This window comes from Coturnix japonica, chromosome 4 (genome assembly GCF_054131305.1).
Source record: "Coturnix japonica strain WE chromosome 4, WE-NBRP24, whole genome shotgun sequence".
Classification (NCBI taxonomy): Eukaryota; Metazoa; Chordata; class Aves; order Galliformes; family Phasianidae; genus Coturnix; species Coturnix japonica.
Genome location: NC_140666.1, coordinates 89580950 through 89601932, shown reverse-complemented (window position 1 = coordinate 89601932; position 20983 = coordinate 89580950). Strand labels below are relative to the sequence as shown.

Here is a 20983-nt window from a genome sequence, read left to right as displayed (position 1 = left end):
CAGCTCTTTACCTCTCTCTGCTGGCAGGACCAAGGGGAAGAGCCTGGGATGGGACTGCAGGGACAGAGGGTGGACAACCAATCTTCACCACTTTTCTCGCTCAGGTTCATTCCGATACTTGTTCAGACACTGTTTTAAAGGCAGAGTGATGTGAGCCTTCAAATGGGGTGAATCAGGGCTCTGGCCCCAGCTGGGCTGTCAGCCTGCTATCATACGTGAGCAGATCAGATCACACGGAGCAGCATCAGCACGCACTCAGAAATAGCTCAGCTGCTGTTTCCACCCCAGTTTCAAAGGCAGAAAGAGACCTCAGGGTGAATGCACAGCAGAAAGGATGTGCCAGCAGTGCACGTCAAGCACAGGACTATTTCCATTGCAAGGAATTTTAGCAAAGAGAACAAAAGTTTTGGGCATTTCTGGGAGAGAACCAAAAGAAAAGAGCAATCTGAAGCTGGTAACAAAACCTCAGCGCTGTTACCTTAGCAGTGAATGGGGAACAACATCTGAACTTTGCCATCTCCAAGCACAATCACCACGCAGTAAAAGCAGCTGTGCCCTAAGACACAGTGACTCAAATCTCTCTTTATCCAATAGCCACCGAGTGCTGCATCCCTTAACTTTTCCCACTGCTGACGTCCCAGCGTCAATCTGTTCCTCCAATCTGTGCTGGTCTGTTGGACAGGTTGGGGAAGGGACTCACTCACGCACAGAGGACACAGATGCGATCCTACAAATTAGTGGAAGGGTAGCAAGGATAAAGGGAAAAAGGCCACAGCATCACACCTGCTGCTGGTGCAGCCTTTTGGTCGGAGGACAAACCTCAGCACCAGTTCTGACTTACAGAAAACAGCCACTTTCATGCACGCTGGCCCCTTCACCCTTCTTTATTAGGCTGACGTTTTACAGCCACTGTTTTTATTGGAGCAAGTATTCCCTCAAATGAAACCCTCTTTACTCCAGTGGAGATTCCCTCCAGGAGGCACTTTGGGGAATTGCCCGCCCTGTTTAGAATTGGATATGTTACAGTCTATACCTTCTGCTGCAAATTGGCTCCTGGTGCACTTGTGTGTGTCATTTTCACCTACCCACTCACAGCTCACAGCAGACGCTGGGGCTGTGTGTAGGGCTGGATCCTGCCAGCTCTGGGCAGCTGAAGTGGCATTAAACCTGGATTGCAGCAGTACCTCTCAGCACACCTGGCCCTCTTGCTGCAGAACACCGTAAGGAACACAAGCTGAAATGATACTAAAGCATAACGAGAGATCACCTAAATGAGGAGCACAAAGTGCTGATGAACACACCAGAGAGATGAAGAAATGATAGAATCATAGAACGGTTGGGTTGCAAAGGAAACTGCAGTTCAAACAACCCCTACCATAACATCTGGTTCCAATCCCCTGCTGTGTGCAGGGTCGCCAACCAGCAGACCAGGCTGCCCAGAGCCACATCCAGCCTGGCCTTGAATGCCTGCAGGGATGGGGCATCCACAGCCTCCTTGGGCAACCTGTTCCAGTGCATCACCACCCTCTGAGCAAAAACCTTCCTCCTTCATGTGCAGCTTTTTGTCCATCAGGAGCCCCAAGTCCTTCTCAACAAGGCCACTATCAAGTTCTTCTTCCAGGCAGTACATCTATCTGGGGTTGCCCCAACCCAAGTGCAGCACCTTGCACTTGGCCCTGTTGAACCTCACGAAGTTCACATGGCCCCACTTTTCGAGACTGTCCAGGTCTCTCTGGATGGTGACCCTTTCTTCTGTTGTACCAGCTGCTGAGAGTGCACTCAATCCCACTGCCTATGTCATTCATAAAGATGTTGAAGAGCACCAGTCCCAGGATGACCACCAGGGGACATCATTCACCACCAGCCTCCAACTGCACATAGAGCCATTGACAACAACTCTCTGGCTATGACCATGCAACCAATTCAGAGCTGAGAAAGGCAGGGCAGATGGACTGGGCTCTCCCATCCACATGAATCCCACATACCTCCCTTCTTCTCTTCTTTGAAGATCCTAATACTCATCAGCTGGTCACAGCTGAAGGAGATGAAATGGGACACCTGGGGGAGCAGCACTCCATCAGGCACACCGCACCATTGGGCTCTTCCAATGCAGGCAGCAAATGATGGGCATCAAAACATCTGGTTGCCCAGTTGCACCAAACAATAGCCACGTTACTAAACCCACAGATGAAACACATGAGTATCTAAGCAAAACCAAGTCTGGCCATCAAACATTCAAAGAAAAACTTAGGTAAATAAGGTAAGTTGAAGATAAAGAGTTTAGAGCGTGTCTTCTTGAGTGAGTCTATAGCATTGAATAGTTATCAATTAGTTATTCATCCTCAGTTGTACTTAGTACATAACTGAGATAGCAGCCACAGCAAATCATAGAATATCCCATTGGGAGGGACCCATAAGGATCATTGTGTCCAATTCCACCTTTTTAAAAACATTCTTCCAATAGAGAAGAACAAAAATTCTTTTCCCCCTCAATAAGAAGCTACCAGCAGTCTAGCAGCTATTGATAGCTGAAAGATCGATTCTTCATTTCTGCTAATGATGCCCGAGAAATAGGTTTTTACCACCTTGAGTTAACGGTCATGGTCCCAAGCAGTGAAATTGACCCCAGTTCAAGAGTGAGCAGAGGAGATGCTGGACTTTGGGTTGCCCAGGGCTGGAGCAAAGTAAGATTATGACTCTTCAGTAGTTTATTTTTATTTTAGATGGGCCATAAATGTTCCATTTCAGCTCATTTTGAAAAACCTGCTCTGGAAGTGCAGAAGAAGAAGACTCACTCTGCAGGAACCCTGTCAAGAAGATAAGTGTTGAGGAGATACTTGACGTTACATAGCTGTAGGCTTCTACGCTTCCCCTTTTTCAGGCAGTGAATCCATCTCAGCGAGCAATGTAGATTGTGCTGAGCTGTTGTTACGCTTTCAGCTACTGCCTGCCATCCTTCATGAGAACCACGAATTTCTCAATGAGAGGAAAAAGGAGCCTGAGCACTGCCAAACGCGCTGTGCCACAAAGCGGATCAGTCGGATTAGTGAAGCAACTCTGTCAAAACAACTTGTCTGCTTGATCTCAAAGCTGATATTTAAGGGAGGTTGTTGGGTTCTTCAGAGAGATACTACATTAAAAGTGTGCCCAAACTCTTATTTTAAAGGCTTGTAAGGAGATGGTGATTTTAATTCTGGTTATGAAGCCCAGAAACCCATTCAAGCTTCTACCCACACGCCATTCCCACCCCATGCTGCAGAGCCCAATATAGGGGTAGCAACTCCATCTCTAAAGGATTCTAGCAACCAAACCCTCTAGTTCAGCTCTTACATAAAGATGAAGTTGAATGCTCCTCTCTTGAGCATCACATGAAGCTCTGCTCAGCCTTTTGCACTGCACAACTGTAACAGCAAATCAACCTCTCCCAGCTGCAACTGCATCACAACGTCAGATGAGCCAAGTAACCCAACCACGCGCTTCTTGCCTACAGCAAACATGAGAAACATGAGATCATTAGCAATATTCATGGTCAAACAGAGCTTAAAATAGTGATAATAATCCTTTCAGTCAAAAAAAAAACAACAAACCAAGCTCTCTCTCATCTACTGGTCTACTGCCAACACAAGGACTTCATCGATGGACCAAAGGTAGAGAATTATTAAGGTTGGAGAAGATCTCTAAGATCATCTACACCGACCACCAACCCACCTCTTCCATGCCTACTAACCACGGCCCTAAAAGGTGTGGGTGAAGTGCTCAGCTATGGAAGTCAGCTGGCTGACTCCAACAACAACCCATGCATTTAAGCAACCCAGAGCTGCACCAAATCCCCTTCCCAAACTGGTACTGAAACAACTCCACATTGGGAATGTCTTGATACCAGAACACATCCTGCAGTTCGTGGTGCACAGGAGCCATAAAAACGGCAGAACACAGCTTGGGGAGAGCAAAACAGAGCCCTCCAGGCATCTCTGGTTCACAGGTGGAAAATCTGGGGTGAAATCCAAGCAAGTGAGATGCTTCCCATCCCCCAGAGCAATCAACCAGCACATGGTATGTTTGCAGATGCACCAAGCATTAATGAGCTGCTTACAGCTGTGTGTATCTGGCACACTCAGATGCAAAGAGAAATGCATATAAAAGTAGCCACGTCTGCAATGATTCATTACAATTCTCCATCCTACAGCTGAAAACTGCAACGTAATGCCCTTCTACTGCCCTTCTCCTCCTGGGAGAGCTCCTTACCTGCACCAAGCTATTAAACCCTTCCAACACAACCAACACTGTAATCCAACTGAGCTATGAGAAAGTATTCTTTTTTATGCTGATGTGGTAACATTTCTCTAGAAAATACATTTCTGGTGTCATTTTCCTCTTTCTCCTCTATCCCACGCTTTATTTTACACCTGAAACCCTCCAGCTTGCACAACTAAGGGAACAAGAACCACGGTGACTATGCTTCCTCCCAGCACATCTCTGAATGAACTCTGGGGACACCCTGGGCTTGTTGCAACGCAGAGCAAAATGTAGGTCAGAAGTCTGCGTGGTTTGCCTCAGCAAATGACTTCATTTCATCTGCCTGAAGGCAGATGGGCACTGAGTCATCTGCTGCTGCATCACTCTTTGCTGTTCTCTTCCTCGCAATCCTTGATGCTTTTTTTCTTACCATCAGGTTAGGGCTGGATGAATACAGTGACATCAAAGGATCAGGTGAACGATGCCTCAAACCACACAGAGCACTTCTTACAGCTCCTGAAGCAGCCCTGCCACCAATTTGGGCTATTCTTTGTATTATATTACACAACGTAGGACTGAAGTCTTGTGCAGGATGCACAAACACACCCCACAATACAACCCCTGGTGTTGGTCAGCACATGGATGAAACGAGTATGAGATAATATCTACAGGAACACCAGTGGGCTCTGTTTCATGCTACTGAACTGGAAGAAAAGGGCACAAAAAACAGCCTGCCCCCCAGCAACACTTCCCCATGCTTTCACCAGCTCTATGCATTCATTTAGATGACTATCAGTACAAACACCCAGAAAACAGGATTGATGGGCTCTTGGAGAAATCACTCATCTCATTTCCCTGTCCCAAAGCAGAACCAAGTTTTACCAAAACCAACCCAAGATCTTCACATCACTGCAGATTCTGCATTGCCTTGAGCAAATCCATGCCTCCATTCCAAGAACAGTGAAAAGAACCACTGCTGAACGCGTGTACTCTATAATGAGAGGATATCCGCAGGGATCTAGCCCAAACAACACTAATTTCTGCAAAGAAAAGGCAACTATTATAGCCAGTAGAGTAGGAGGGGGTGCTGATGCATCACTGCTGCTGGTACATCAACCTACAAACCTGACAGCGAGGTTCCCCTCGCCTGAAAAAGAAAACCATGTTTAGGGTTTTCTCTTTAATTCTACAAACACGCTTTGCCTGAAGACTGCATGAAGAAGCAGAAATGTAAGTAAGGCTTTTTCCTCTTACCTCCTTGTTGGTGACTCCTGGGGGCAAAGTCCCATGCTTGTAATCCTCCAGCAACTGCACAGCTTCCTTCAGGCGACTCTGCAAACAAAACAGCAGCATGAAGCAGGGCTGCAACATTTGCTTTGCACTGAAATCTTTCATTGAAGGCAATGCATTTAAGTTATGAAGGCAATTCATGTAAGCCTTCTTGCGACAGGCCTTTCTACACAGGTATATATGATATAAAGGAAAAAGAGATGCATTTGCTGGGGTGCCCCATCCCTGCAGGCATTCAAGGCCAGGCTGGATGTGGCTCTGTGTTGGTTGGTGACCCTGCACATAGCAGGGGGTTGGAACCAGATGATTATTGCGGTCCTTTTCAACCCAGGCCATTCTATGATTCTATGATCAGTGGTCAGAGCACAAAGGACATGAAGGACAGACGACGACCAAATCTAAACTGTATTTTAATAGCACGGACAAGAGTTTCTTTTGCTGTTCAATACCAATTTTGTTTGGGAATTTGGATGACCAGAAAACCGTGCCAGAGTTATTTGTTATGGTGGTGGTTTTACTCTTCTAGGTTTCATGAAGAGTACTGATGGTGAGGAATGAGATGTGCAAGAACTAAAAGCTTTTCTCACTAACAAGCAGCCCCTGGGATCACCCTGCCTTGACCCAGGAAAGGGAGAAGGATTTGCAACATAAAATCTTTGATATTGTTAAGGAAAAGCATCCACCTCATTCAGACTTTCCCCAACACACAGTGAAAAGCAGGAAGAAGCCATGATTCTCTTTCAGCCTCTTCTACGCCTTGATGGAATCATAACAGTTGGAAAAGACCTCTAGGATGGCCAAACCCAACCCCAACCCATCCCAATGTGCCCATAACCACCTCCATCAGTGCCACATCTCATGGCTTTTGGACACCTCCAGTAACAGTGACCCCCACCTCCTGAGCAGCCCAAAGCACTGCCACTCTCTCCAAGCAAAAACATTTCCTAATATCCAACCCAAATCCAGAGAGACGGCTGTAGGATCAATGGCTGCAGATCTAGGGCAGACAACCCATCTTGCCTCCAAAGCTAGGAAACAAACCAGCAATGCCAGCACCACGTTCTGGAGAGCCATTTGTGCTCATTACCGCTATGTTTTTCTGTCACTGAAATTACCTACACTATGTGTCTTGCAAATTATCTACACAGAACAGCATGTAACTCTGAATGAAAAACTGGAAGTAATAGATGAATGGGTCTGTGTTCTATTTTTTTCACCTTCTCTTGAGGAAATCTTAGTAGTTACTATAACAACCCTGGCCAGATCCCATCTTGTTTAGTATGGTAACAAACAGCAAACAAAAAAGCCCGATTTCGCTTTGAAAATTGCAGTCCTCATGAATTTCCCCTTTCAGCTCAGTGGGGAGAGAGGGAACTTTCACAAAGCAAAGAGTCCCAAGGCTGACATTGCTGATGGTTCCTGAGGCTTACCAAAATAGTTATGGAAAGAGAGCAAAAAATGGAGGATGGTGGGACCACATTAAGAGGGCATCTTTTCATGGGGCTTCAGGTATTTTCAGTGAAAGAATCAGACTCAAAACGCTGTTGGTGACAACACAATATTCCTTTGTAATCCCTTCTAGAAAGAAAAAAAGAGAAAGCAGCAACCAACCAACCAACAACCAAGGACTTCCTAGTACGCAACAGCTCCAAATGCCAACCAGCCCCATTCCCCGGCTTATAACACGACACAGCACTATTATGGGTGTCTAAGATGACGCTGCATTTCCATTTTAACAGGAGAGAAGGGGGGAAACAAGGGGAAAAAAAAAGAGGTCTGCCTACAAGGTCATGCTACCATTTCAATATTTATTGTTGCTTGCTTCTTCTACTGATATCCGTAGGAAGAAGTGTCACTCGAATTTTTACAGCATCACTTATAAAAAGAAGTGCAGCCACAGTTTTTACTAATATGTAGCATTTCTTTCATACCCCTCGTCTCAGGAAAACTAGAGCACTTCTAGTGGTGGATTACAGGGTCTCAGCTCTCACAATAGGGTGCTAGACAGACCATCTGCACCCAGGGAATGTTCCTACAAACCCCAGACCAGAAGCAGTGCCAGGGATGCACGGAGCCCAGCGATGTAGGAGCACACAAACCCCACTCCTTGTGCTCTCTGCACCTGGGAAGCACCACCCAACACAATCAGTCTTTGCACCAGGGCTCAAATTTTGCCTTATGCTGAATGCAGCTGAACATAAAGAGTCTTTTGGGCTCCAGCACTAAACCAAGCCCATGGAAAATATGCAACAGGCTTCCACTCCAGCACAGCATTGACTCAGACCAACCATCACAACCACTGTTTGGGATGTACCACGGGCCAGGAGTGCTGCCAAGAGGCACTTGCTGAAGAACAGGAGAACTTGGCCGCATAGCACAAGACACATCAGCCAAAATCCAGTACCTGACTCTGGCTAAACTAGCTCAAATTTAACCCATAGGTTTTAGCGTAGAGGAGTAATGCACCCCTGTCCTGCTCTGACTCAGGGCTATAGGCATTGACTTGTTACTCAAAACATCTTGCAGGTCTAGACTAGAAGAAAAGATTGGTCTTTGTAGAAAAAGTTGCTGAAGGATCCCATTATAAGGGCTTAGTTTGGTATTTCAAACAAAGGAGAAAGACCAAAAGCAAAGATGTCATCAGGAGAGCAGCACCCATTATAGCGATGGCACGCCAACACCAATGATGGGCATCACTGTAGAGTAGGGACAACTGCACTGGGTCCTATGGATAACTGCACACATGTACCTGTGCCAGACACCTCCTTCCAGCACATGAGCTCTCCTACTGATCCTTCACCTTGTCCTCTTTGCTCGAGGGCATGCTGCTCCTGTCTCAAAGATCTGTGTCTTCTCTTCTCTTGGATCTCAACGGATGCCTACACATGGCTTAGAGCTGCCTCCAGAACCCCATATGTGCACTTACAGACCAGAAGAAGTCATTATGCCAGAAGCACTACATTGTTACTGTTACAGAAACAACAGAAAGAGTCACATTTTGCATTTCTAAGGTAAAATCCACCGATGAGACAAGGCACCTTGGAATAGGTTACACCTCACTTTGCTTCTACAGAGCTGGTGTTGGTGTTTCAAGACCATGCTGGTCTCACGCATGCCTGTGAGCTCCACTGCTCTCAGGTTCAGGCCAGCAGTGACCTGGCACACAATCCAAAGCAAGACTTTCCGGGCCACCATCACCATGTATTCAATGTGGGGAAGGGGAATCCAGCTGTGCTCTGCTATCAGCAACTCTGCAGCTCCCGATTCCATCTCGCTGCGCTACGGATGATACATACGGCAGACTTGACTCCAGCTGGCCCTATTGTATTGGATCTACAGTGACAGACAACAGGAGCCAGAAACTTTTTGTTCAAGTAGAGCCAGCAGATGTGACACTGAATAAACACAGACAGTCAATCTGCTGAGTAAGAAGGTATCGTTCATATAAATAACATACATCTAATCCTGCTTCCATTTTAAACCCAAATATGGGAATGCAAGATGCTCGGCGCTCTGTAGTTCTATGCTATGAACAATGAGATAAAGGCAGATAATGCGTAGCTTATCTGAGCTCAGCTTAATTCTGACTTTTGCTTCGAGTTATTATCAGGTCCACAGCTTTCTCCACGAGGAGCCTCCCACAGAGCGCTAACAGCGTGTCCAGCCTGATGTCAGATGGGATATGTCAACCTTATAAAAATATCTGCTGGTCCCTACCGCCTCCCTCGACGGACCTTAATTACTTGAGCAATTAAAAGTATTATTCCAATCATTTTAACCTCACACATTCTGAAAGTAGGCCTGACACCCACCGAGGGGTTTCTCATGGACTCAGCAATGGGTCTCAGCAATGGGTCTTGTTGGGCTCCACCTCTGCAATGACACGTTTGCTGCATATTGGAAAAGTTTGCAAATCTGAAGCTGCCACACACACAGGAAAGAAGCTGTTTCATTAGAAAGCAAGGAATGAGGTGAATGGGCACAACAGAAAACCTCTTCAGGGGTTATCTGTTACCCTGACACAAGGCTTTGCTACGCCATAAGCCTGTGTTTAGCATGCATCCTTTGAGGATTCATGCTTCAGAACCTCTAAAAGACAAGGAAGTTTTTAACTGTGTTCAACTGTTGGAACTAAATAAACGACTCTCATTGATACTAATTACACTTATCCCGCCCCCCCAGCCCCCAGGAGGAATCGCTTCATCCTTCACCCAAACAGCCACCAGTAGGATGCAACATACAGCAATTAAAAAAGATGAAGAGGACATTCTTACATCTCCCAGCATTTTCCATGGGATTAACCTCCATTCTCATTAGAGGCTCATTTATCTCTGCGTTTCGTTCGCTAGCAACGTGTTTGTTCCTTGAGAACCTCGGGCCTGAGAGCTGCAGCCATCTGTCACGGGAAGGAGCTGCTCCTCCAGCAAACCCCTCCTAGATCTTAATTTGCCACTTCAGTTACTCAGCGACACATGCACAAACACAGAGTACTCAAAGCATAAGATGAGACACACAGAACTCAGCCAGCAGGTCAACCCCAACTCTGTGCTGCTTCCCATGACCTTGGCCAACACATTTCCCTTGTGAGTAAGAGCCCACACATACTTCACAGAATGTAGATGCATTAGCTGTCATTGATTCAAGCTCCCAAAGAAAATGGGCATGGGTCTTTTCTCCCTTGGAAAGCCATCAAGCCATCCCAAAGGTCATGGATCTCAAACCAGAGCTCTTTGGACCCCATAGAAGAGATTCAAACCTCTTTCATTTATTGATGTTCTGAGATCCAGAACAGCTCGAGGTGCACAAATTCTCCTTTACATCCCCTCTGGTTCTGTGAGTCTGTGCTTTCCCCCTCATTTCCTGAGCCTCACCTTCTTAAGTAGCAGCACATCAGTGGGTATCTGAGAGTTACACCAGCTGACTGCCTCATACCAACCACACCAACCCCTTCATAAACTCCTCACAGTTTGAAATGGGAACGATGGGAAGGTAGAAAAGCATGAAGTTGAGTCCGAATCATACAGTTTGGAAAGGACTTTTAAGGTCCCCAAGTCCAAACCCAACCCAGCCCTACCATGTCCCTCATTGAGACATTCAGCCCCTGGAAAGTAAGAAATGCATTATTTCTTGTGATAATGGTGGAAAAACGTTCCTCTTTCAAGATTCAAACTACCTGTCTTCAACCTGGAACCAGTGCTGCTTGTTGCTGCAGACTACAATGTACACTGATACAACAACAGGCTTTGGCTACACAGAGAAATCCACAGCTTTGCTCTTAACTCTGCACCTCAGCCCAGGTGCCAGCAGCATCAAGCCCTTAACATGTAGTTAATTGGCTTTGATTCTGATCTGTGGGCTTGCACCCTTGGTAAAGAGCAGCACAACACAGTGGTGCTAATTTGGAATCATAATGTTTTATTGGCAGGAGGTCACCTCTCCAGGCACAGCTCTGTATCCAGGATGGAGACTTGAAAAATCCATCTCCTATTTGATCCGAACTTGAGCTTTTGCAACTGGAAGTATATAACCTTCAGCCTGATGCTGTATGAACAGCTGCTTTACTGCCTGCAGCTCTCCCAGGCACCCATCCAAAAAGGCACTCAGAAGCACACGGCATATCTCAGCCTTATGGTTTGGAGAAAAACTTGCTGATTTGGGACAAAAGGATGATGTTAAGTCACATCAGATCTCTTCCCCACCGCTGTCACCACAGCGTGTAAGGACAGAAAAAGCACGCTGGCAGCAGGCAGAATTTAACATCACCAGAGGAAATATTGCTTCTAAGGGGTTCCTCACAGTCAGCTCAGTGTTTTATGAAAGCAGGGATATGCAATGATGCTGGACAGCACTACAAGGAATGGAAATGGGCCAGAAACTCTGAAGCCTGCTACAAACAGGCTAATAAGGAAGGAAAAATTACTACACAGCTTCCTTGGGAACGGTCTGGAGAGGCCATTGGAAACTGCAGCATGCACCCACCTAGCAGCGCATTTGCTTTCTCCTTTACTCACCTGTGCTTTTCTTTCCCCTCCATGAAAACAGGGAGGAATTTTCCCCCTGGGAAGCCAACAGTGCTGGTAGTTTTGACTGAGAGCTGCTCAGGCAGACCTACAGGGAGAGGATCCAAAGGTGGCTAACAGAGAGCTGAGTGGGCCTGAATAGGGTTAGGCTGGGCAGCCCATCAGCGGTGAGACACAGATCCATCACAAACCCATCTTCACCCCTTCTGCTGTTCACAGGAGAAACTGTTTTTAATCCAACCCATGTGGATAACGAGAACTGTCAGAAAATACGGAACACAGACATTACCTCAGTAACAAAGAGAGTGCGTGGGTCGATGATGTCCAAGAAGTGCCTGAATCTGCCATAAAACGAAGTCTGCAAGAGAAGGAGAAACAAAACGTGTTCAGTCAGATGAAGCACAAACCAAGTGTTGTGGCTATCAGAGTTATCGAGGTGCTGTGCTGGGGCTGGTTATCATTGTGCTGGTTACCACACCAACACAGGGTGAGAGATGGACTACAAACCTTAAGATTCCATTACAGTAGTCAAGGATTTATGGTTTGGGCTCGTTTCTATTTGTACACTCAGGAAAAATAAATCCACTGAAGTACAAGTGTCCAAGATGTCACAGCAGCACAGAATACAGGGGGGAAGGAGAGCCTGGCATTCCCCAGGAGGATACAAGGTCCAGACCCTACAAAATGAACCTTGTTCCTGCAGCCTGCAGTATATTTCATGCTCCTGGAAGGCATCTGGAGCTCTGATGCACTTATATGTACGTTACGTTGTGCTATGAAGATAGGATGTGGTTAGTGGGCATGGTGAGGATGGGTTGATGGTTGGACCTGATGACCTTAGAGGTCTTTTTCAACCTTAATCAGAGAATCACAGAATGGCCTGGGTTGACAAGGACCACGGTGATCATCTGGTTTCAACCCACTGCTATATACAGAATTGACACAGCCACCGACCTCTGCATGCTCACAAACGCTGGGATGCCTCTTGCACTATGGCCACGAGCAGGCAAACAACTCCCTTCTTGTATTTGCAGTGCTATAAATAAAGGATGGGAAGATGGATGCAGCAGTGAGAATGGCATTTAATCACCGCCTGGTGTAATTTGATGAAACCTGCTGGTTCCTCTCTGCTGAATTCACGAAGCACAGAGAAAATACCACCAATGCTGTGACTTATTGAGGCAGAAATCCCCCCATAGAATGAGATCCCAAGGGCGCTGCAGCCCACCGCTCTGCCTTGCAACCCCGCTCTCAGCTGCTCCATGCTGTTATTTTCCCCCATGTTCTACACAAAAATGAAAGGAAAAACAAAACAAAAAACCTGCAACTGAACAAAATAGCTTCACAGAAGTTAAGGGGAAAAAAAAAAAAAAAAAAAAAAAAAAAAGCCCAGTGGTTTTTAATTAGCGTTGATTTAATTAACGCTAATTCTGGTACTTTCTAGCGTTTGAGAGCTTGGCGTGTTGCTACCTTCCTTTGATTACTCACTCTGTTTCAGCAGCCCAAACCCACCCTGCTGCAGCTCAGACATGGGCAGAGCCATTGAAGTGGGGTCGCAGCATTGACTCATAGAACAGCAGTTACACACCAAGGTCCAGAGCAAGAAAAACTGAGAATAATCCCCCCATTACCACACAGAGCTGCATGGTAAGGAAGGGCAACCTGAGCTGGTGGGGGGCACCCAGCCCATGGCAAGGGTCCTATGGAGCTTGGGAGGGCTCTGAGGTGCCTTTCAACCCAACCATCCTATGGTTCTATGAAGACCAAACACGAGCAACTCTCAGCTCTCCACTCCAGACATCTGCAGTGCCCAACGTGCCCCTTGCTCAGGCATCATAGAGCACTTCATGGTGCAGGCAGCTCCAGGACCGACTGCCTTCCTGCTGGCACTCAGGGCTACTCCAACGTCTGCTTCTTTCATCTGCACTTCTAAAAGAAGTGGGAAAATGAAGAAATTATCCCCCTGCCATCACTACTTCAAAGAAGAGACAGTGGGAAGACAGATGCGCTTCTTCCCTGGGTTGACAGCAGCTCTGCTCACCAGGGGCACACAGACAAACTCAGCTGAGATGGAGTGCACCCCTACAGAAGGCAATGAGACCCGACAGATCACCCGTGGCTCTCGTTTCTTTCCAAATTAGCAGAAGCTGTCTGAAAACACCATTACACAAACGTGCTTTTCCTTGTTGCTATTCATACGAGCTGCTTGGAAGGAAAAAAAAAACACTCATAGGATCATAAAGGTTGGGAAAGACCTCTATAAGATCACCCAGTTCGACCCCAACCCAGCCCAGCAATGACCATGTCATTGTGCTGGAGCACCTCCAGTGATGGTGACCCCATTAACTACATGGGCAGCTGTGCCAGCACCCAACCACACGATCCCCAATATCCATCACTCCATAACACAATAAGGGGACATCAAGGTATAATCAACCTCTTTCCAAAGTCTGTGCTGGACAGATCAACCCAACCAGTCCCAGATTTCAATGGAAACAGAGGACTGTTGCTTTCATTGGGGTAATTCCCAGTTCTAGTCATTGAGCTTGTGTCATGGATGGAGTCTGCAACACACCCATGAGTTTGACCTTCGCATCCCAAACACATCCAGCATCTCTTTTGCCATTTTATTCCCGCAACATCTGTTGCAATAAATGGTTATTCAGAGGAAATCTGAATACTGCAATTTTCCTGTGATTAATCGGGACTATTTTGGGACTGCTTCTCACCAGCCTGTGAGCAAGACCAAGTCCTAGAAGGGAACATTAATCCCCTTCCACAGCAGTTTGTAGAGAGCAAGGGAGTGCAATGAGCTCCAGCCCATGGATGTGCTGAGGGCCATGCAGGACGTCAATGAAACCAGCTCAAAGAAGGGGAAAAAAAAGACACCAGGAATATGGAGAGAAGGGCAGGGAGTAAATGGCCATCAGCAAGAGGTGGGTTAATCACCTGCATTGAAAGCAGGTGGGCATTCCTCAGCACTGGAAGGAGATACAACTTTACTCATTTAATTGCAAGCAGGGATGTAAAAAATGGATTTAATTAAGCCAGAGCAAAAGGCACACAGACTTGTTGGGGTTGGTTTTTTTTTTTCCCTTCTAGTTTAAAGGAAAAAAATAATAATTAAAAAGCCAGGCTTACGTCAGCTCTCAATTAATTAGGAAGAGATTTCAACTAAACCAAAGATGATATAGATTAAAAAACACAAGCCATTGAGCAACCGCATGCTGGCACGGCAATGCTGTACAATTACACGCTGGGAGTCCACCCCACATACAAGTTTAGGCTTAAGCTGTGCAATCAAAGCCCTTTAATACTCTAAATTAAAGGGCCAGGAGTCCATCCCTGCACCTTCAGCTGACAGGTGAGGGCTCAAATGCCCTGAGAGCAGAAGCAAAGTGGCAAATCTTCATTCTCTCCCTCTTAGCAGCAGCAGCTCCTCTCCTTTCCCTGTTGCTGCAGGCTGTGGGATTACAATGTGGGTCCTATGGTTTGCTCCCAGCTTGGTTCACCCCAGCACAGCTCCCAGCTTTACCTTCAGCTTCTCAACCCAACCCCTGAGCATCCAATACCCCACAGCACACGACTCAAACTCCATCTGAAATCCAATCCTGGCTGACAGAGATGTAAGAAAGCCAACGGATGGCTTTTTTGGCAGATTCAATGAAGTGAGCAGATAAACACCAAACCCAAAAGGTGTCTGTATTTCCTCTTCTCCTCTGCAATTCGTCTTTTAAGCATGTGTTTGCAGAACCCAACCGACTGCATAGGATAAACAGGGTCAGCCCGAATTCAGGGCTGAGAAAGCCACGTTTGGCAGCACTCAATGCGCGCCAGCCTCGTCTCCAATAGAATCCACACATTGGGCTGGACCTGCACGTATAGCAAAGCCACAGCAGCTGCAAAGCAGCCTTAAACACCCCCCACACATACCCCATAACCTCTTTAGGAAATAAAGTGGATGGGGCGGCTCTTCCACTCACAGTAGAAAACTGCTTTAAAGGTGGAGAAGCAAGAGTAGGAACTTCTGTGTTAATTTAATACCCTTCTAACACAGCTCTGGGCTCTCCTATTAGGGCCTACAGCAATTAACGCATGCAATCAGCAAGCCATCAAGCTCCTGAGAGGCATATCTAATCAAAGGGCTGCTTTATCTGCATGTTATTGCAGGGGTTATCTAGGAGGCCCAAGGACTGACTCAAGGAGGAGTAAACAGGTCTGGTTTTACAATTCCCAGATCAAAGTGCACACAGAGCAGGCAATGATGATTATCAGCCCTAAGGTCCTCCCAGGACACTTCTGAGATCAGCATGCTTGGAGCCCATGACCACACGTTGAGCCCCCAGCTCCCATTGAGTCCCACTGTGCTGCACAAGCAACATACGACGCTTGCAGCTCTGCATTAGGTTCATCGTCCTTAATTCCCTCTCCTTTCCCTACAGGATCCAAGATCTGGGACTTCCTCCTGCTGGCAGAGCCTCATGGTGCTTTTTAGAGGGCTGAAAGCAATAAAAACCCTAAAATTTAACCAGCATTATGTGCCTGCAGCAGTTCACAGCACTGTTTGGTGAACCAGCACATCCCACACCTTCTATAGAGTTTCCAAACACGCATTTATTTGGCCTGGTTTGAAGGAGAGGCCATTGGTTACAGCTTCAGAAACTTCAGTATCATGTTCTGGAGGGAGCAGGCAGCAAAACCTATTAACTTAAAATATAGATATAAATAAATATAAAGGAGCGTGCTTAACAAATTAAAAGAGCTTGTTGGAAAACGAAGCCCCTGTCACGTATTCTCATGCTTAATGTCCTTATTCTTTTACCTAAAAATAACCTGCTTCTGTCGGGAGGCAAAAGCTGCTCCCAGCAAAGAAATGTGACTTGACAGATGCGACTTGCCTGAAGAGCAGGACAAACAAGTGAGCTGCAAAGCAAGAGGTGGGAGAAGGAAAATGAGCTGCAGGGCTGTGCTGGGGACAGGAGCATCCCATCAGCCACCCTAAACACTGCTCCACTCCTTCTATAGAACCATTAAGGCTGGAAAAAAGCTCTGAGATCCAAACCCATTTTGCTCACCGAGCCTCTTGTTGCTGGCACGCAACTTTTCCTTGTGCTTTTTTTTCCCCCTGCAAGGACAAAGATGCCTAACACAGCTCCTCTGCAACTCACACATTCCTCCCAGCACTGTCCTACAACCCTGGAGACGGAGGTTTATTGACCAACCATAGTTCAGGATGGGTAAATAAATACCAGCATGCTCCAAGGATGGGTCAGGATGGTGCAATCAGGCCACAGGACCTGGCCAGGTGCCCTCTTTCACTTGCTCCATGACCCTGCAAAGCTGCCAGCTCACAAACTGGGTTGTCTGAATGCTCTGTGGACACGGAGCAGGAGAGAGGGCATCATTATAGAGATGGGAGGCAGCAGGACACAGGTACCAGCGACCCAACCTGAACTCCTACCACCAGTCCTATATGCTGCTTAGTATATGGGAACCAAATCAAATCCCTGAAGAGGAGAGGGATCCTGTCCTCCAAGGTGCTTTCACCACCAGGAAAACCTACCCCTGGGCCAAGTGGAAACAGACCCAGAGAGGACAGCTCTGCTGGTACACGATCATTAACATCCTGCCATACCCCTCGAAACATTTTCTAAACGTTGCTACAAGTGACAGTCACTCCTTAATGAACAGAATGCACCGATTCTGTGCCTGACGCGCTGCCAAGTGTGCCTCGAATCATCTGTGGTGTCTAGAAGGGAGTAGCGTCTCCTCCTCCTCCTCCTCTCCTTATTAAAAAGCTCTGTCTCCCCAGGCTGAGCATCACTCAGTGCAGCCACGCAGGCACACCCTTCCTTGTTGTAGGGCAGCCGTGGCTCTAAGGAGCTCCGTGCGCCACCTCCCATCCTGAACCCTATGGAGGAATGAGGGATAAGTCAATGGGGAAGAGCATAGAGATCTGGCCCCTCTGAAAGAAGCATAACCAGGCTCCTCCATCACCCAAATGGGCGGCTTCGGTCAAGCCAAGCTCTGGGATCTGCAATTAACGAGTCAGATGGTTGGCACACAGCGATCCTGTGCAGATTTCATGTGGTTGGTGGGAAGAAAGTCTCCTTGGAGATTTCCCCAATGGTGGGGGGAGGTCTTATTAGCGAGCACGCTTCGTCTCCTCCTTGATTTGAGAGCTATGAGGACCCTTTCCTTTAACAGAGCAGCCTCACCCTGCACCAGAAGCAGATGAAGGAGGCTGCATGAACTTTGAGAGCCGGATCAGAAGACTGAGGCAAAAACAAAGAGCAATAACGTCCAATAAAGACACCTCAAAACCCCCACCCAAAACAAAAAGCCTTTGGAGATCCTTCCAAAAGAGGTGCCTCCAGAACCCCAGAGGCCACTTGGGGTCCCCAAACAGCACCTCAAGGACTCCAAATAGGACCCCAAAAGGCCCATCATGGACCCTAAAAGGCCCATTTTGGCCCCCCAAAGGCCCATTATGGCCCCCCAAAGGCCCATCACAGACCCCAAAAGGCTCCATCACAGACCCCAAAAGGCCCCATCACAGACCCCAAAAAGGCCCATCGTGGACCCCAAAAAGGCCCCATCACGGACCCCAAAAAGGCCCCATCACGGACCCCAAAAAGGCCCATCACGGACCCTAAAGAGCCCATTATGGCCCCCCAAAGGCCCATCACGGACCCCTAAAGGCCCATCATAGTCCCTGCTTTGCACTATAGCCCAAAGCAGGCCCAAATCCTTCATAAACCCCATAACCACAGCTTATGGCAACACCACATCCCTCATCACAAACCCACCACGGCTCCTCGCATGCATTTTACTTTAAATTAAAGCTAATTAGCGCATCGTGCACCAACTCCAAGCAACCCAGCACCTCCTTCTCACAATACCCCCCCCTCCCAATCACCTCCACACAACCTTGGGCTGGCAGACACCCCACCGGGTGCGGGCTCAGCCGGTTCAAGCCCCATGGTCACATTATGCTCTTCCATCACCACACTCGCCCCCTCCCCACCTAAAAGACCCCCCCTCAATTCACCCCTCAATCCCTCCTCGGGTCTCGAACCCGCAACCTCAAAACCTCACACCGCCCCCCCTCTCCCCGCAGCGCCACGGGGGGGGCGGGGCAATGCGGTTTTGATTGACAGCAACGCGAGCCAATAGGAGGCAAAGTGCGGACCAATCAGCGCAGCGCTGGAAGCAAAAGGGCTGAATATAGGGCGGGGGGGGGGGGGGTATCTCTTAGGGAGGGGGCGCGATGTCGCTCCCGTTTAAGGCCGCTCTCACCGCTATACCCGCACCCTTCCCGCTATCGGTACCTGCTCGAAGCGGGGTTTCCCCAGCTGGAAGGGCGGATAATCCGCCGGTTCCGCCATCCCCCTTTTGCGTTCTGCGGGCTCCACTTTAAACAACCTCCCCCTCCGCCGGCTCCGCCCCTTTGCGGCACCTCCTCTCTGATTGGTCACTGCCCTCCGCAGCTCCCGCGGGGCACCATGGGAAATGTAGTGCACTTCCGGACTCTGAGGTGAAAGGGATCAGCCAATGGGAGCTCGCGGCGTTTGGCGGGAAGATGAGGGGGAGTCTCTCGTCACCTCAGAGTTACCACAGAGTCACCTCAGAGCTCAGGGTGAGCGCGGTGCCTTAAAGCGGCTGTAAAGCTCTTTAGAACACATCCAGATGTTCTAAATGGGCTATACCCAATACAGCCCTCCTACCTTGTCGTCTTCATGGCTTAATACTTCCTTTCATTAGGTCCAGTTGCAGCCCATGCTGAAGTGCTCCCACAGGCCTTAAACCATAGGCCTTAAACCTTTAAACCCCATCTCTTGGCTCTATAAGACATTCCTACCCTTATCACCTCCTTGTGGTGTGATGTCCTGCTTATCTCAAAGAACAGCACGTCATTAAGGTTTGTTTTCCTTTGGGTAGGGTGTAACCCCGCTTGGAGCCCTATTGCCGTCTTAAAAGGGGACAAAACATCCTATTGCTATGAGTAATATCCCATTTCGTATTTAACTGGCTGACTGGCGGAGCACTGAGGGTCATCATTGTCTAGTTAGAGACCTGTAACTATTGGTGTCCCCCAGGGGTCGGTGCTGGGTCTGGTCTCGTTCAACATCTCCATCAATGATCTTGATGAGGGGATAGTGACCACCCTCAGTTTGCTGATGGTATGAAGTTGAGAGGATTGGTTAACACACCTGAAGGCTGTGCTGCCATTCAGTGAGACCTGGACAGGCTGGAGAGATGGGTGGTGAGAAACCAGATGGGGTTTGACAAAAGCAAGTGTAGAGTCTTGCATCTAGGGAGGAATAATTGCATGCACTGGTACAGGTTGGGGAATGAGCTGCTGGAGAGGAGCTCTGCTGAGAGGTACCTGGGTGTCCTGGTGGACAGTGATAGGACAAGGGGGAATGGTTTGAAACTGAGGCAGGGGAGGTTTAAGTTGGATCTTAGGAGGAAGTTTTTCCCCCAGAGGGTGGTGGTGCACTGGAACAGGTTGCCCAAGGAGGCTGTGGATGCCCCATCCCTGCAGGCATTCAAGGCCAGGCTGGATGTGGCTCTGGGCAGCCTGGGCTGCTGGTTGGTGACCCTGCACATAGCAGGGGGTTGGAACCAGATGATCCTTGTGGCCCTTTTCAACCCAGGCCGTTCTATCATTCTATGAAAATCATTAGGGCTCTGCTGTAAGTATAGATTATAACCCAAATCTCTCCGTTTCTATACCAGGGAAACCCCCCTCCCTCCCCATTGCAGTTCGAGCCAGATAATTGATACGATCCCTAATGTTGACACGCTAAATGTTTTATAACAACAGAGGGGAGAGAATCTGTTTATCTAAAACCACATTTGGAGTGACATAAGACTATCACTTTTTTGGTTAAATACCAGAAAGAATATCAATTCTTTGGCTGATATCAATCTAACCAGATCCATTCAGACTGACAAGTTGCATTTCAGTGGCTTGGGGAAGAGAAGGGGGGGGTGTATGTGTGTAGGGGGGGGGTGTTTCCTTCCCTAGATCAGCAACTGTTAACTCAATATTGGTATTTATTTCCATTTTGGCAGGGGGAGGAACAAAACCTTCAGCTACGGAGCAAACTTGTCTGGAACCCAAGTGAGATTTGGGGTCTGACGGCCGCCTCGCACGTGACAGCTGGGTGCGGAGCTGGGCTGCCTGCTGGCTCTGGGAGAAAGTTGTACGAACGTTTCTTGTCGGCTTCCATCTGCAAAGCCAGATTTGAAGAAGAAAAAACTTGCGTCGGGCTGCACAACTCAGGCTTCAAACAACAAACCCAGCCAGCTCTTCTTCTTTAGGCTGACGGTTGGACTTGGTGAGTTTTGCGGTCTTTTCCAATCTTTGTGATTCTATGGCTGTATAATTCTATCATTCCTGTAGCACTGAGGCTTATTTGCATCAAAGT

General features: G+C 47.8%; 1 protein-coding gene and 1 long non-coding RNA gene across 5 annotated transcripts in view; both read right to left on the bottom strand.

Annotated features, from left to right (window-relative positions):
* Positions 1-18984, bottom strand: part of SFXN5 (sideroflexin 5) — a 73649-nt gene extending 54665 nt beyond the window's left edge. For 3 of the 4 annotated variants that reach the window (XM_015863029.3, XM_032444619.2, XM_085547573.1), the window contains exons 1-3: positions 18878-18984; positions 11836-11904; positions 5491-5568 (exon numbers count right to left, since the gene is read on the bottom strand). In XM_015863029.3, coding sequence (XP_015718515.1) covers positions 5491-5568; positions 11836-11904; positions 18878-18934 — 204 coding nt within the window. In that variant the 5' untranslated portion in view covers positions 18935-18984. Of the gene's footprint in view, positions 1-5490; positions 5569-11835; positions 11905-12053; positions 12905-18877 lie in introns of those variants that run through there. The other variant, XM_085547572.1, reaches the window with a different exon arrangement.
* Positions 10921-11639, bottom strand: LOC146761182 (uncharacterized). The gene is made up of 2 exons (XR_014946089.1): positions 11538-11639; positions 10921-11174 (listed from the first exon to the last, which is right to left on the bottom strand). It is a non-coding gene; the product is annotated as an uncharacterized LOC146761182 (long non-coding RNA).
* Positions 18985-20983: the final 1999 nt, after the last annotated feature.